Genomic DNA, 11,040 nt, shown 5'->3' with positions numbered 1-11,040 from the left:
CACCAAACCATGCTGAACAAAGGAAACAAAATGCAACGTTGCAACAATATAATCCCTAATCCTGAACGAAAAGTAAGTACAGGTCTGAAAACGATTTGTTGGTAAGACTTGTTTGCATTAGCACTTCATGTCATCATGCATTCCAAAGGTTATTATTTTGAGGTCATTTGAAATTCAGCAGTTTTCCACCAAGTAACAAATTTAAAGAAAGTCACATTTCTGTTAGAATGCTTAGCAGCAACGTGTCTGTGAAACCTAAGAACCTCGTGGTATTCCATTACAGGAGATTTCACTGGTTTTAGTTTCCTGTGAACTCGCGGCCTTGTTGGGGTTGGTGGGTATTGTGTATAGGTGTGTATGCAGGTATGACCTGCTTTTCCCAGCCTGTGGCTCCAGAGTAGTCCCTCACCTCTCTCGAGTCATTGTGTAGGGCCAGATTTTAATTACAGCCCGAGTGGGTGTGTGAGCAGGGCAACAAAGGAAGAGGAACATGGAAGCATCTATAAGTGGACAGAGGATTCTCTGTTCATAGGTAAAACTATCCTTCGGGGGTCCCGCTACAATCACAGGGTTAACCGAGCTCTGTTGCAGGGGGGAAGGGGTACCGTTGATGAGGAAACATTTACTCATTAGACCATTTAAAGAACAATGAAAGGAATTCTGATGGATATGTTTACTGATAAGCAGGTGTTGCTTGTACTGCTATCCATGCATCTCTCAGTTACTTTAGCTTTGGGGTCATGTTCATGAGTACTATCCTCACTAGGAATCTCTACAAAGCGTTTTGACATTCCTAAAGCATCCTCTGGGATTTTATGGTTTTTCTGTCTCACTGCCACAAAGTGTTATCATCACAGTCAGAGTCTGTCATCTGCTGAATATGCTATGAATTCCTGTTTATAGATCTATTAGAGTGATTTATGTTATTTGGATTGCACTGCTGTTGTTAAATTGATTTTTACTCGGCCACTGACAAGATGTTCGATGCAGACACATAATTTATTTATAGGCGTGAAGATGTTAGATTCAGGTCTAGGAAATCCTAGTGATAGAAAAGTGATAGAAACAGAAAAATATCCTCAGGCTCGACTTATTCTTCAGTGCTTTGTCAGAAGAATACTGAATTAGGGGCAAAGATACTTAGAAAACTGAATAGAATGGGATGTTGATGCTTTGTAAGAGGGCCTGCTGATCTAACTCTTAAGGGTTTTTCAGATTGCCGGCAATGCGATTAAGCGATGAGAATGACTGTAAATTAGTCATCACACGTCTATATACTGTAAGCAGCTAACCCAGCAATCTCAGACAATTTTTGCTATCCTCCTCCTCCAGTTGAACTCTTCTTGATTCCAATGCATGATTTTATTCCATCTCTCCTTCAAATTTGCTTTCCATCATCATTTCTGTTAAGACTGGATGAACAGGTGAACTTTTGAAAAGTCTGTTACATATACTTTACCAGTAGGGGGCAGTGTCAGCTCTCCTCAAAATCCTATTTGTATATTTCTGGCCTAAGGGGTAAATAAAACAGATGTGTGGGTCATTTATTTCAGGACTCAGCTCCTCTCTCAAATTGTTATTACCTCATAAAAATACAAATAAAATTGTAATTGTGTCATAAATTACCATGCATTCAAAATTCACCCATATCAGCTACAGTATATTATTTGGGTAATACATTTTTTAAATGGTTACTCCAGAGCATTGCATAACAATATATGTTTACACAGTATATGTAGTAGTTTGAATTTGTGTGGTTTGATTAGATTTACCTCTGTCTATTAGCTAAGCAGTGTGGACACAGATGGGAGCAATATATTGCTAAATTGTACTTCCGAGGCAATAATGTTTCGCCCTTTTGATGTGCCTTATTTTCTCCACCAGCTGCCAGAGTTCCTTATAAAACCCCAAAAAGAAATCAAACATTTCCATGTGAAAAAGATTAACAAAAGAGGAATGTCAGCAATCCTTAAAGAGCCGAATAAAGCCACTGAGTTGTTTCACTTGATGTTCATTGATATTCCGCTTGGTTGCTGTGACCTGCACAAAACTATGGATAGATATTGTGTCACAATCACAGGGCAATTGGTTTTGAAAAGTGATATAAAAACATGCTATTTTATGATGTGATTTTAATGTCATATGTTAATGTTCAAACCATTGTCCATTGATATGATGAACATTTTGTTACGGAAATATAGCATTACTGATTATCTTCCACTTAATTCTACTATCTGGCCCTGCCTGGTCTCTTGAAGGTGACAAAGTGAAACATGTAGTGCAGTTGACAGTTTGCTGGTTAAATTTAGATGTGTGAGCGAATGTCTGACAGGCTCAAGCAATCCTAGCACGGACAAGGAACCCCCAAAATGGTACTTGATGAAACATGTGGCATGTCTACAAGGTGACCTGCTTGATGCAATCACAGTAACAGAACTTTATCGGTCGAAGGTATCAGTTCAATATCTGTTAGTGTTCTGTGTCACTGTGCACCTATTTTACATATTTGGCACAAAAATGAACAACACCATGGCAATTTTAGACAACCAACCAACCGTCAATGAATGTACATGAAGGCATGTGAATAATAGTCAGAGTACAGTGGTTTTAAGGGTAGTATGTCATAATTTTGTCGTAATTGTAAAATAAAAATAAAAATTTTAATTAAAATTCATTTAAATATAAAGTAGAATTTCTAAAAACATAGTAGCACGTGCTAAACATAATTGATGTTTAAAAATCCTCAGAATTGCCTTGAAATGTGTGACTTTGTTCGATTCATTGACAATTTTTACTGAAACAGAAAGTTAGGGCGGGACATATTGGGTTCCTCCTCCCTAGTAGGGATGCACGGTGTACCGGTGCTACGGTAGCATCGCGATGCTAAAGCTTCAAAATACCCGCGATGCCTCTCTATTTTTAAACGATATACCGCAATACCGTAGGTAATGTTGCATATGCGCATTAATATTCATTTGAACACTTACATCTGCCTTTTTGCGGTGTTTATCTCCTAAATGAATGTGTGTTTTGAATGACTCGGACCAGATAATGATTCTAATTAGCGATTTGAACGAGTTGGTTAAATGATTCACTAACTCAGTGGAAAATTGACGCCACCTACTGGCCGTTTTAGTTCTGCATTTAAAGTAAGCCTAATATTTCCCTTAATAAAGACTGCTGTATCAATTAAATTTGTCCCACATTTGAATGAATTCCCACGTGAAAAATGATCTAGTGTACTTTATAGTATTTACTACAGTAAACTACTAAAACTCATAGACACTAGTGTTTTTGAGTCTTACCATAGTAAATTTTTAAGTATACTACAGTATTTGCTACAATTTATCCAATTACTACAGTTAATACAACGAAATATTATAGTGCAAAGTATAATACAGTTTACAGTCAATCTAAATCTGTGTTTTTTGTATAGATTTGAATTATGAACATGGCACAGCATCGTGATACAACTTGGTATCGAGATACTTCAACTGGTGTAGTATCGTAAGACATGTTTATGGTACCGCGACAGCCCTACTCCCTAGCCAGTAGGGTTTCATTTATTTCACAGCCTATACACTGAAGTGCAAATTAATGTCTTCAAAATCTTTCTTTCTGTATTGGCCAAAAGCGAGGTTTTGAATGTTTTATCTTATGTTGTCAATTCTTTCTAGCACACTTGTTTATAAAGGAACAGTTAGCCCCAAAATAAAAAATCTGAGAAAGATACTTGAAAGAATAGAGGAGCGAACAGTTCTGGGCACTTTTGACTACCATTGTAATCTTCCCTACTATGGTAGTCAATGGTGGCCAAAAGCTGTTTGGTTACAAACATTCTTCCAAATATAATTATCTCTGCTCATAAAAACAAAGAAATGTATACAGATTTGGAACAACTCAGGGGTGAGTAAATAATGACAGATTTTTTATGTTTGGGTAAACCGTCCCCACTTAGCCACTTAGCTAACTAAAATATATGTATATATATATTTAATTCATGGGAACTTTAATCCCTTTACCAGTGATGTTTTCTGATTTATTTAGAAATTATAAAATGTAATTTTCTTGCACAGTGAGCCAAAACATTGTCATTCACAGAATGAAATACAATTACTGAAGGCATTGTCACTTCAATGAAAGGTCTATTGTCATTTCCACAATGAGCTTCCACTGAGCATCATCCCACGGAGTTAACTTAGTGTATACCTCCAGGAAACATTCCTCAGTAAATATCCACCACAAGGGAGGGGTACTGCGCTATTCATTACCATCCCATGATAAAGCATGCTCTCTGTTGGCTGTTGCTATGACTACCAGGATCTTCTCCAAACCAATGAGAGACCTTCACTTCTGTCGACCCAAAACAAGTGCATCAAGAGGGGGGTCGGCATGCCTCATTATTGATCCGTGTTTTCATCTCTTAAATCGAGAAAGCGGGTCTGTTCAATCTGAATATTGAGACTGGCGGCCATAGCAACGCCGTTCGTGCTTGTTGTTGTTGCGCAGCTGAGCGAGAGAAGTGGCGCGAGAATGGATTCATGTTTTTGATGTATACACACGTGTACTATTTCGCTTCGCGGGACAATAATGTATTGGGACATTTAAAAGTCTTCGGGATAGCATAACATATATGAGGTAAGTAAAAAAAAAACACGACCGCAGGGAAAATACACATTCATGCATTTGGCAGACGCCTTATTCAGTGTAAATTTTTAATCTGCATGTAGGCTATGTTCCCTGTCTGTCGATCCTACGCATTTACCTTGCTAATGTAATACTCTACCATGCAGCTGTTTGTTTATTGCTTTAAACAATACGCATATGCATTTTATATTAGAAAATAAGCATTAAGATACCCAATGCTATTATACAAAATTGAGCTGGTTTGCTGTTAATGTCTGGTCATATAGAGACTGGTGTGGAAGCCAGGCGGATACATTGAAGTGTCAAAAAGCGACAGACAGACCCACAAAATATCGTGCTAGCAGATGTGCGGTCCGGTTCAAGCTCTTATTTTGTAACACAGGATGTTTTTAATGATTAAATTAGTCGGACGTTGCGCCCATGTTCACTGGAGCTTAACATGAACCCTCTGTCAGTGGTTGCTGTGCGACTGTCATTAACGTGTCACATGATTTGATGTGCTAGAGCAGTCGCAAGGTCAGTGAGGTCATTACAGATGTGTACCACGTAATATAGTCGATGAGCTACGTAATAATACGTATTTTTTTAAAGGCAAAGCGCACATGGTGTTATTGTCATCTATAAAATGGTGCACAGCTTTTTTTTATAATATGGTAGATATACATGTTCTGTACATGTTGTTCTATTTTCGGTTTCAGATAAAGAACACGTTACTTATTCCTTTTCTTTATATTTTTATTATTCAAATTCTGTTGTAATTTTACTAACCGCTGTGTTCATCTTTATGACTGTTTTTCATAGAAAAAGATGGCAAATTTTGTAGAATGTTATTGCTGCTTTTTTCAATAAAAGTAAATTATATGATGGAATTGAATGTTGAAAACTCCAAGTGTAGGTTTATTAGGCAGTTCCATATGGTGTTGACTTATATATTTTGTTTATCTGCACATCTTGCAAATATTGTTGTACATAGGCTACTGTATATCAGGAGCAATAAGGGGAATTTTATGGTTCACAGTTCATGATTCAGCCTTGTGATATTTGAACTAAACCGGACGCTAGGTTTTCCAGCTGTCCAAAGGTTTACCAACATGTTATCAGTTAACAAGAACAAAAACATTTGTGACCCTGGACAGCAAAAATGACAAGAGGGTGAGTAAATGATGACAGAATGTTTGTTTATGGGTGAACTGTCACTTTAAGGGTCAATTTTTTTAGACTTAGATTTTTACATCATCTGAAAGCTAAATAAATAAGCTTTCCATTGATGTATGGTTTGTTAGAATATGGCAATATCTGGCCAAGATTCAACTATTTAAATCTCTGGAATCTGATGGTGCAAAAAAATCAAAACATTAAGAAAATTGCCTTTGAAGTTGTTAACCAGAAGCTCACATACTAAGCTTTACATACAGTAGATACCAAACATGAGTGGGTAATTCTCAAAGAGCGGGCATCAGCGAGTGAAGTCTGTCGGCGTGTTTCTGGCCATTTTTGTTTGCAAGTTCGATGCATCCACAAGTTTTATATATTTGTAGTAGGAAATTTACAAAATATCTTCATGGAACATGATCTTTACTTAATATCCTAATGATTTTTTGCATAAAAGAAAAATCTATCATTTTCACCCATATAATGTATTTTTGGCTATTACTACAAATGTTCCCGTGCTGTAAGACTGGTTTTGTGGTCCAGGTTCACATTTGTCATTTCTATGCCTAAAAGCGCAAAATTAAACCTTGTTTTAGTAGTGACTTACATAATGATAAATTGGTTAAAAAATACGTCTTTGATGTCTGTGTTGAAAGTTTTGTTATCTGTAATATATAAAGCATTCAAATAATCCTGTGAATCCTTCAAACCATTCATTCATTCATAACCATTCATCTGACCGTTCTTCCTGTATTATTAAAAACAATATGGCTTTTTCCGATAAGCTTGAAGGGCTGAATTCATTAAAATCTCAAGAGCTATTAATTGCCGAGCTGCACACATTGTGTTTTGTATGCCACAGTAAATGAACACGCGCTTAACATCTTATGGGTATGTTGTCATTTATAAGCTCATTCTTGGCAGACTTTGTTACTATACATTTACTTCTTATGTTCTGGCAACAGGAATTTTGTTGGATAGGATCACTATCAACATTGTCTCATAGGATTTTCCTGTTATTCCTAAAGTGAAATAAACAAAAGACACAAACAAGACAATGTCATGTCACACAGTGAGAGTATAGAGCTATTAAGTCAATGCGGATAGCATAGCTCACACAGCTTGATCGTGAGTTGAGATATGAAATTCCGGTTAGATTTTTCTTATGTTGTATAAATGTTTGTAAGACCGGTACATACTTGGATAAATAAAGAGGAAAGCTTGGCAAATGTTTGTTAACTCGGCTCATGACCTGATACCTTCCTCACAGATACGGTTTAAAGACTTCAGTCGATGTAACGCCTGAGACATCTCGGGCACGGGCATAGGAGTGATGTTAGATTCACTGGGTGGTTTTCTTTGGCTCAGGTTTGTGCTGACACCTTCAGTCTCTGCACATTCTCTGAGCTCCCGGGTGACGGCATCTCCCGTGGAAGGAGGGGCTGCCAGGGGGAGACAGGTTAGAAGGTGTCAGACCTTCTGTATGGCTGTCACTTGCTTGCTGTTAGAAATAAAAGTGAGTATCGGTACAAAAAACTCTTTGCGGGGTAATCAAGTGTGAAATTTGTCCCAATGTGGCCTTTAATGTTTGTGACAAAAGACGGAGGAAAAAACAAAACATCTCTTTAGCGAAATTCCGTTGGCACCTCCTTTGTCACCTTGAGGGATTAACACAGTTCATTTGTTTCGTGTTATGCTGAGTGGTTAATTTGTCTTCGTGATGTAGCAGCGTGAATTCACAATAACTCACTTCGCTCTAAACTTGAAGTTTGGCCACACTGATAAATGAGAACTGTCATCAGCAAAAAGCTCCAGAGACAAAAATAGTGGCAACATCATGGCTTGAATGACCAAACTGTAGATCTTAAGTGTGTTTGAAGTAAGAATGGTGCATCTGTTAATATGTGCATGAACGAGACTACCAAAAACTGGTAAAAATGAACAAAGATATTTTTATATAAAAAATGTCTAGCTCTTAAATTTATGAAGGTTATTCTAAACCTTTCCATTTAACGTGGTTTAGTGTGGTGTGGTGTCCTGGCATAGCCAAGGGGTTTGACCACTTGTGTGGATCTTTATATGCACAGATCTGTATATGTTGTCACTTTCCCCCAGAGGCATGGAGTAACTTTCCAGCCTTCAGACGTGCATGTCTCCATCTGAAAATAGATCGAACTGCAGCACTTGCTCAGAGAGGGGGATTGCCTCTCACTTTCTTACATCTTTTACCTCCAGAAACCGGCTGCGGTCTGGGACTTTAACCCTGAATCGCAGCGGATCCTCTGGGCTGAACACAGAAGTGTGGACGTTTGCTGATTGCAGCTCGGACCCAGCGCTTGCCTTCAGTCCTAATGCCTGGTGAGGATTTGTTTTTAACTTTTAAATGGTGTTTGGGGTTGTCAGTGAGTGTATTTATTTTTTTATGTAGTTTTTATATTATAGTACATATCTTCATTTACTCGCCCTCAAGTTGTTCCAAATTTGTATGAATTTATTTGTTTTGATGAACACGGAGAAAGATATTTGGAAGAATGCTTGTAACCAAACAGTTCTTGGCCATGGTAGGAATTTTTTTGTTGTAAATTTCTTTGTTCTGTTGAACACAAAAGAAGATATTTTGAAGACTGTGTAGCAAACAGTTCTGGGGAACTTTTGACTACCATTGTAATTTTTCTTATTATGGTAGTCAGAGGTGGCCAAAAACTGTTTGGTTACAAGCATTCTTCCAAATATCTTTCTTGGAACAGAAAGAGTGAGTAAATTATGATTTTTTTATTTTGGGGTGACCTGTCCCTTTAAAGTGGTATTTTTCTGTGGAACACAATAGAAGATATTTTGAGAATTTTCTCAGTGGGGGTCTTGTCAACCTTACAAAGCCTAACAAACAACCTTCTAATGTGCCATAAGTAATAACAGGTCAGGGTGGAGTTTTGGTTCACATTTGGTTCACCTGACCATTAGATATTTGTATACGTTGTACCACTGCTGTTTAAAATGCTGTTCACTGTACAGAATACAGTAAGTTACTTTCTCATACATTCTTGTGTTGGGGTTCCTCATTAAAGGTTTGCAATAAGACCTTTGAGTCATACTTAAAAAAGAGCCTTTGTTGCAGTCTGCCATCATTCTGACAACATTTATTAATTTCAGCTAAATTGCATTTCGCCCTGTAATGTAAGGCATCCATTGATTAACTGTCCATCACGACACCGCAGTCCTTTCAACGTGACCTTATGTTCTTTTTTTTGTTTCAGTTAAAGGGATAGTTAAACCAAAAATGAACCTCAAGTTGTTCCAAACCTATATAAATTTCCTTGTTCTGTTGAACACGAAAGATAATTTGAAAATTGTTAGCAACTGAGATTTCTGGGGCACCATTGAATACCATTAAAATCCCTACAAATGTGCCCCAGAACTGTTCGTTTTTCTAGATTCTTCAAAATATCTTTCTTTGTGTTCAGTGAAACAAAGAAATTTTATACAGTTTTGGAACAGCTTGAGTAGAATTTTCATTTTTGGGTAAACTATCTCTTTAATAAAAAATAAACAGGCATCACACTTCAGTCATTTTTATGCTCACAAAATGCTAAAGAGTAGAATTGTAGCAGATAGGTTGCGATTCGGTGAGATATCCCTACAGTAGCACAACATGCTTCCATAAAGATGTCTTACAGGAGGCATGGCAAACTCCACAGCTCCTGTTTTTGTTATGGGGGAGGGTTCTTTCGTGACTGTGGTATTTTTAACTTTGTAGAATAAAGGAGTGCCCGGTCCCTGTTTCCTGAAACTGTACCCTTGTCATGCTTTTTAACTCCTCAGTACGCTGTAAAACCTGTTGAATGGGACCGTTGTTGAATGGCGTGAATCAAAATCCGTAATCCCTTTAGATCTTCTCAGAAATGTATTGGGAGCTAATTTGTTGTTTAGCTCTGTTTGAAGAATGCTGAAATAACACAAAGGATTTACTAGTAAAATGCAATCCGTTCCAAGGCTCGGTTAACCTTTCTTTGATATCAGGTGCCTGTGCTAATCGGATTGTTTTGAATTATGTGTCAATGTCTTTGATTCCATACACATGGCAGCATCATGCCAGAGATCTTCTCATCTCGTATTCTTAACAGACTGACACTTTGGGAGCCTCCGGAGGTTAAACACCTAATTAGCGGATGGATCTTCAACCCAGGGGAGTGCTTCTGTTGGAGGAATGAGTCCAACTTGTTTTGTAAATGTCAGCCCATTTAGATATGTCAGATTGCGATTGGAAGAAGGTGCTGGCAGGCCGAGCGCTGGCTGCTTATCTTGGCACTATGTTTGGGGTCCCTGTCTCAGTCGCTGGACATGGTGTGTGTACGGTATGAGGACCCCTAAAAGCATCTCATTGCTTCTTTCCTGTGAATGAATAAAAAAAGAGTTCTCTGTTGTTAAGAAATAACTTTATCATGGCGGCTGTGATATTTTTGTGTTTAGATATCAGCTCATGTGTGCTTCATCAGACCACTAGAAAAGATAAAGCATGCTGAAGATACCATAGGTGACAGCTTGACCAAGTAAGGAAGTAAGACAATGTTTGGAAAGTTCTGAGAGGGGTTTTACTTATGTGATAAATCTGACATGAAACAGAAAACAATTATGCAAAGCTATATCTTCGTATATCGTTCATATGTCTTGTTGTTTGCCACATCATTGGTGGTCTGTTTAGGTTGGTGACATGCTTCTGCAGGTCTGTGGGACCAGAACGGATACTTGGATACTGAAAATTGCATTGTATTTCTGAGTGGTTTACTGTTTATTATTCACAAATAGCTGTAATTTTTGGTAATACAAGCTTTTAAAACTGTTGACATTTTGCTTTTAGGTTATTTTACTCATTAGGAGGGAGGAAGGCCTTCTAGGTCTTGTATAGATCCCAAAAGCCACTAAAGAATATAATAGCTGTGTTTAACTGGGTAATGTTTTGTTACAACCTCTGTTGTTGTTTTGTTGTTGTTGTTGTTGTGATGTCTGATTGTCTGCATGAAGATGTTTTGAAATCCTTTGCTAGGCTATAGGCTCCCTTCAAAGAATCTTATCTGAGATTTCTGCTATCAGCATTTTACCATTGTCAAATCTTATCTTCAAAACTTGCAGTGCCTTAAATTCCAGAAAGGAAGACAATATTTATAACAGCTGTAGCCAAACATGTCTCTTCCAGGAACCCTTTGTGTGGCTGTTGAAGATTGTTTTGACGATGGAGGCTAGAGC

General features: G+C 37.7%; 1 protein-coding gene across 2 annotated transcripts in view; it reads left to right on the top strand.

The window, feature by feature from the left end:
- The first annotated feature begins 4,302 nt into the window (after positions 1-4,302).
- Positions 4,303-11,040, top strand: part of sorbs2b (sorbin and SH3 domain containing 2b) — a 42,740-nt gene continuing 36,002 nt past the window's right edge. The window contains exons 1-2 of one of the 2 annotated variants that reach the window (XM_057349326.1): positions 4,303-4,638; positions 8,035-8,157. In XM_057349326.1, the coding sequence (XP_057205309.1) occupies positions 8,151-8,157 (7 nt within the window). In that variant the 5' untranslated portion in view covers positions 4,303-4,638; positions 8,035-8,150. The remainder of the gene's footprint in view (positions 4,639-8,034; positions 8,158-11,040) is intronic. The other variant, XM_057349327.1, reaches the window with a different exon arrangement.

This window comes from Triplophysa rosa, linkage group LG13 (genome assembly GCF_024868665.1).
Source record: "Triplophysa rosa linkage group LG13, Trosa_1v2, whole genome shotgun sequence".
NCBI classification, from domain to species: Eukaryota; Metazoa; Chordata; class Actinopteri; order Cypriniformes; family Nemacheilidae; genus Triplophysa; species Triplophysa rosa.
This window is presented reverse-complemented; position numbering and strand designations above follow the sequence as displayed.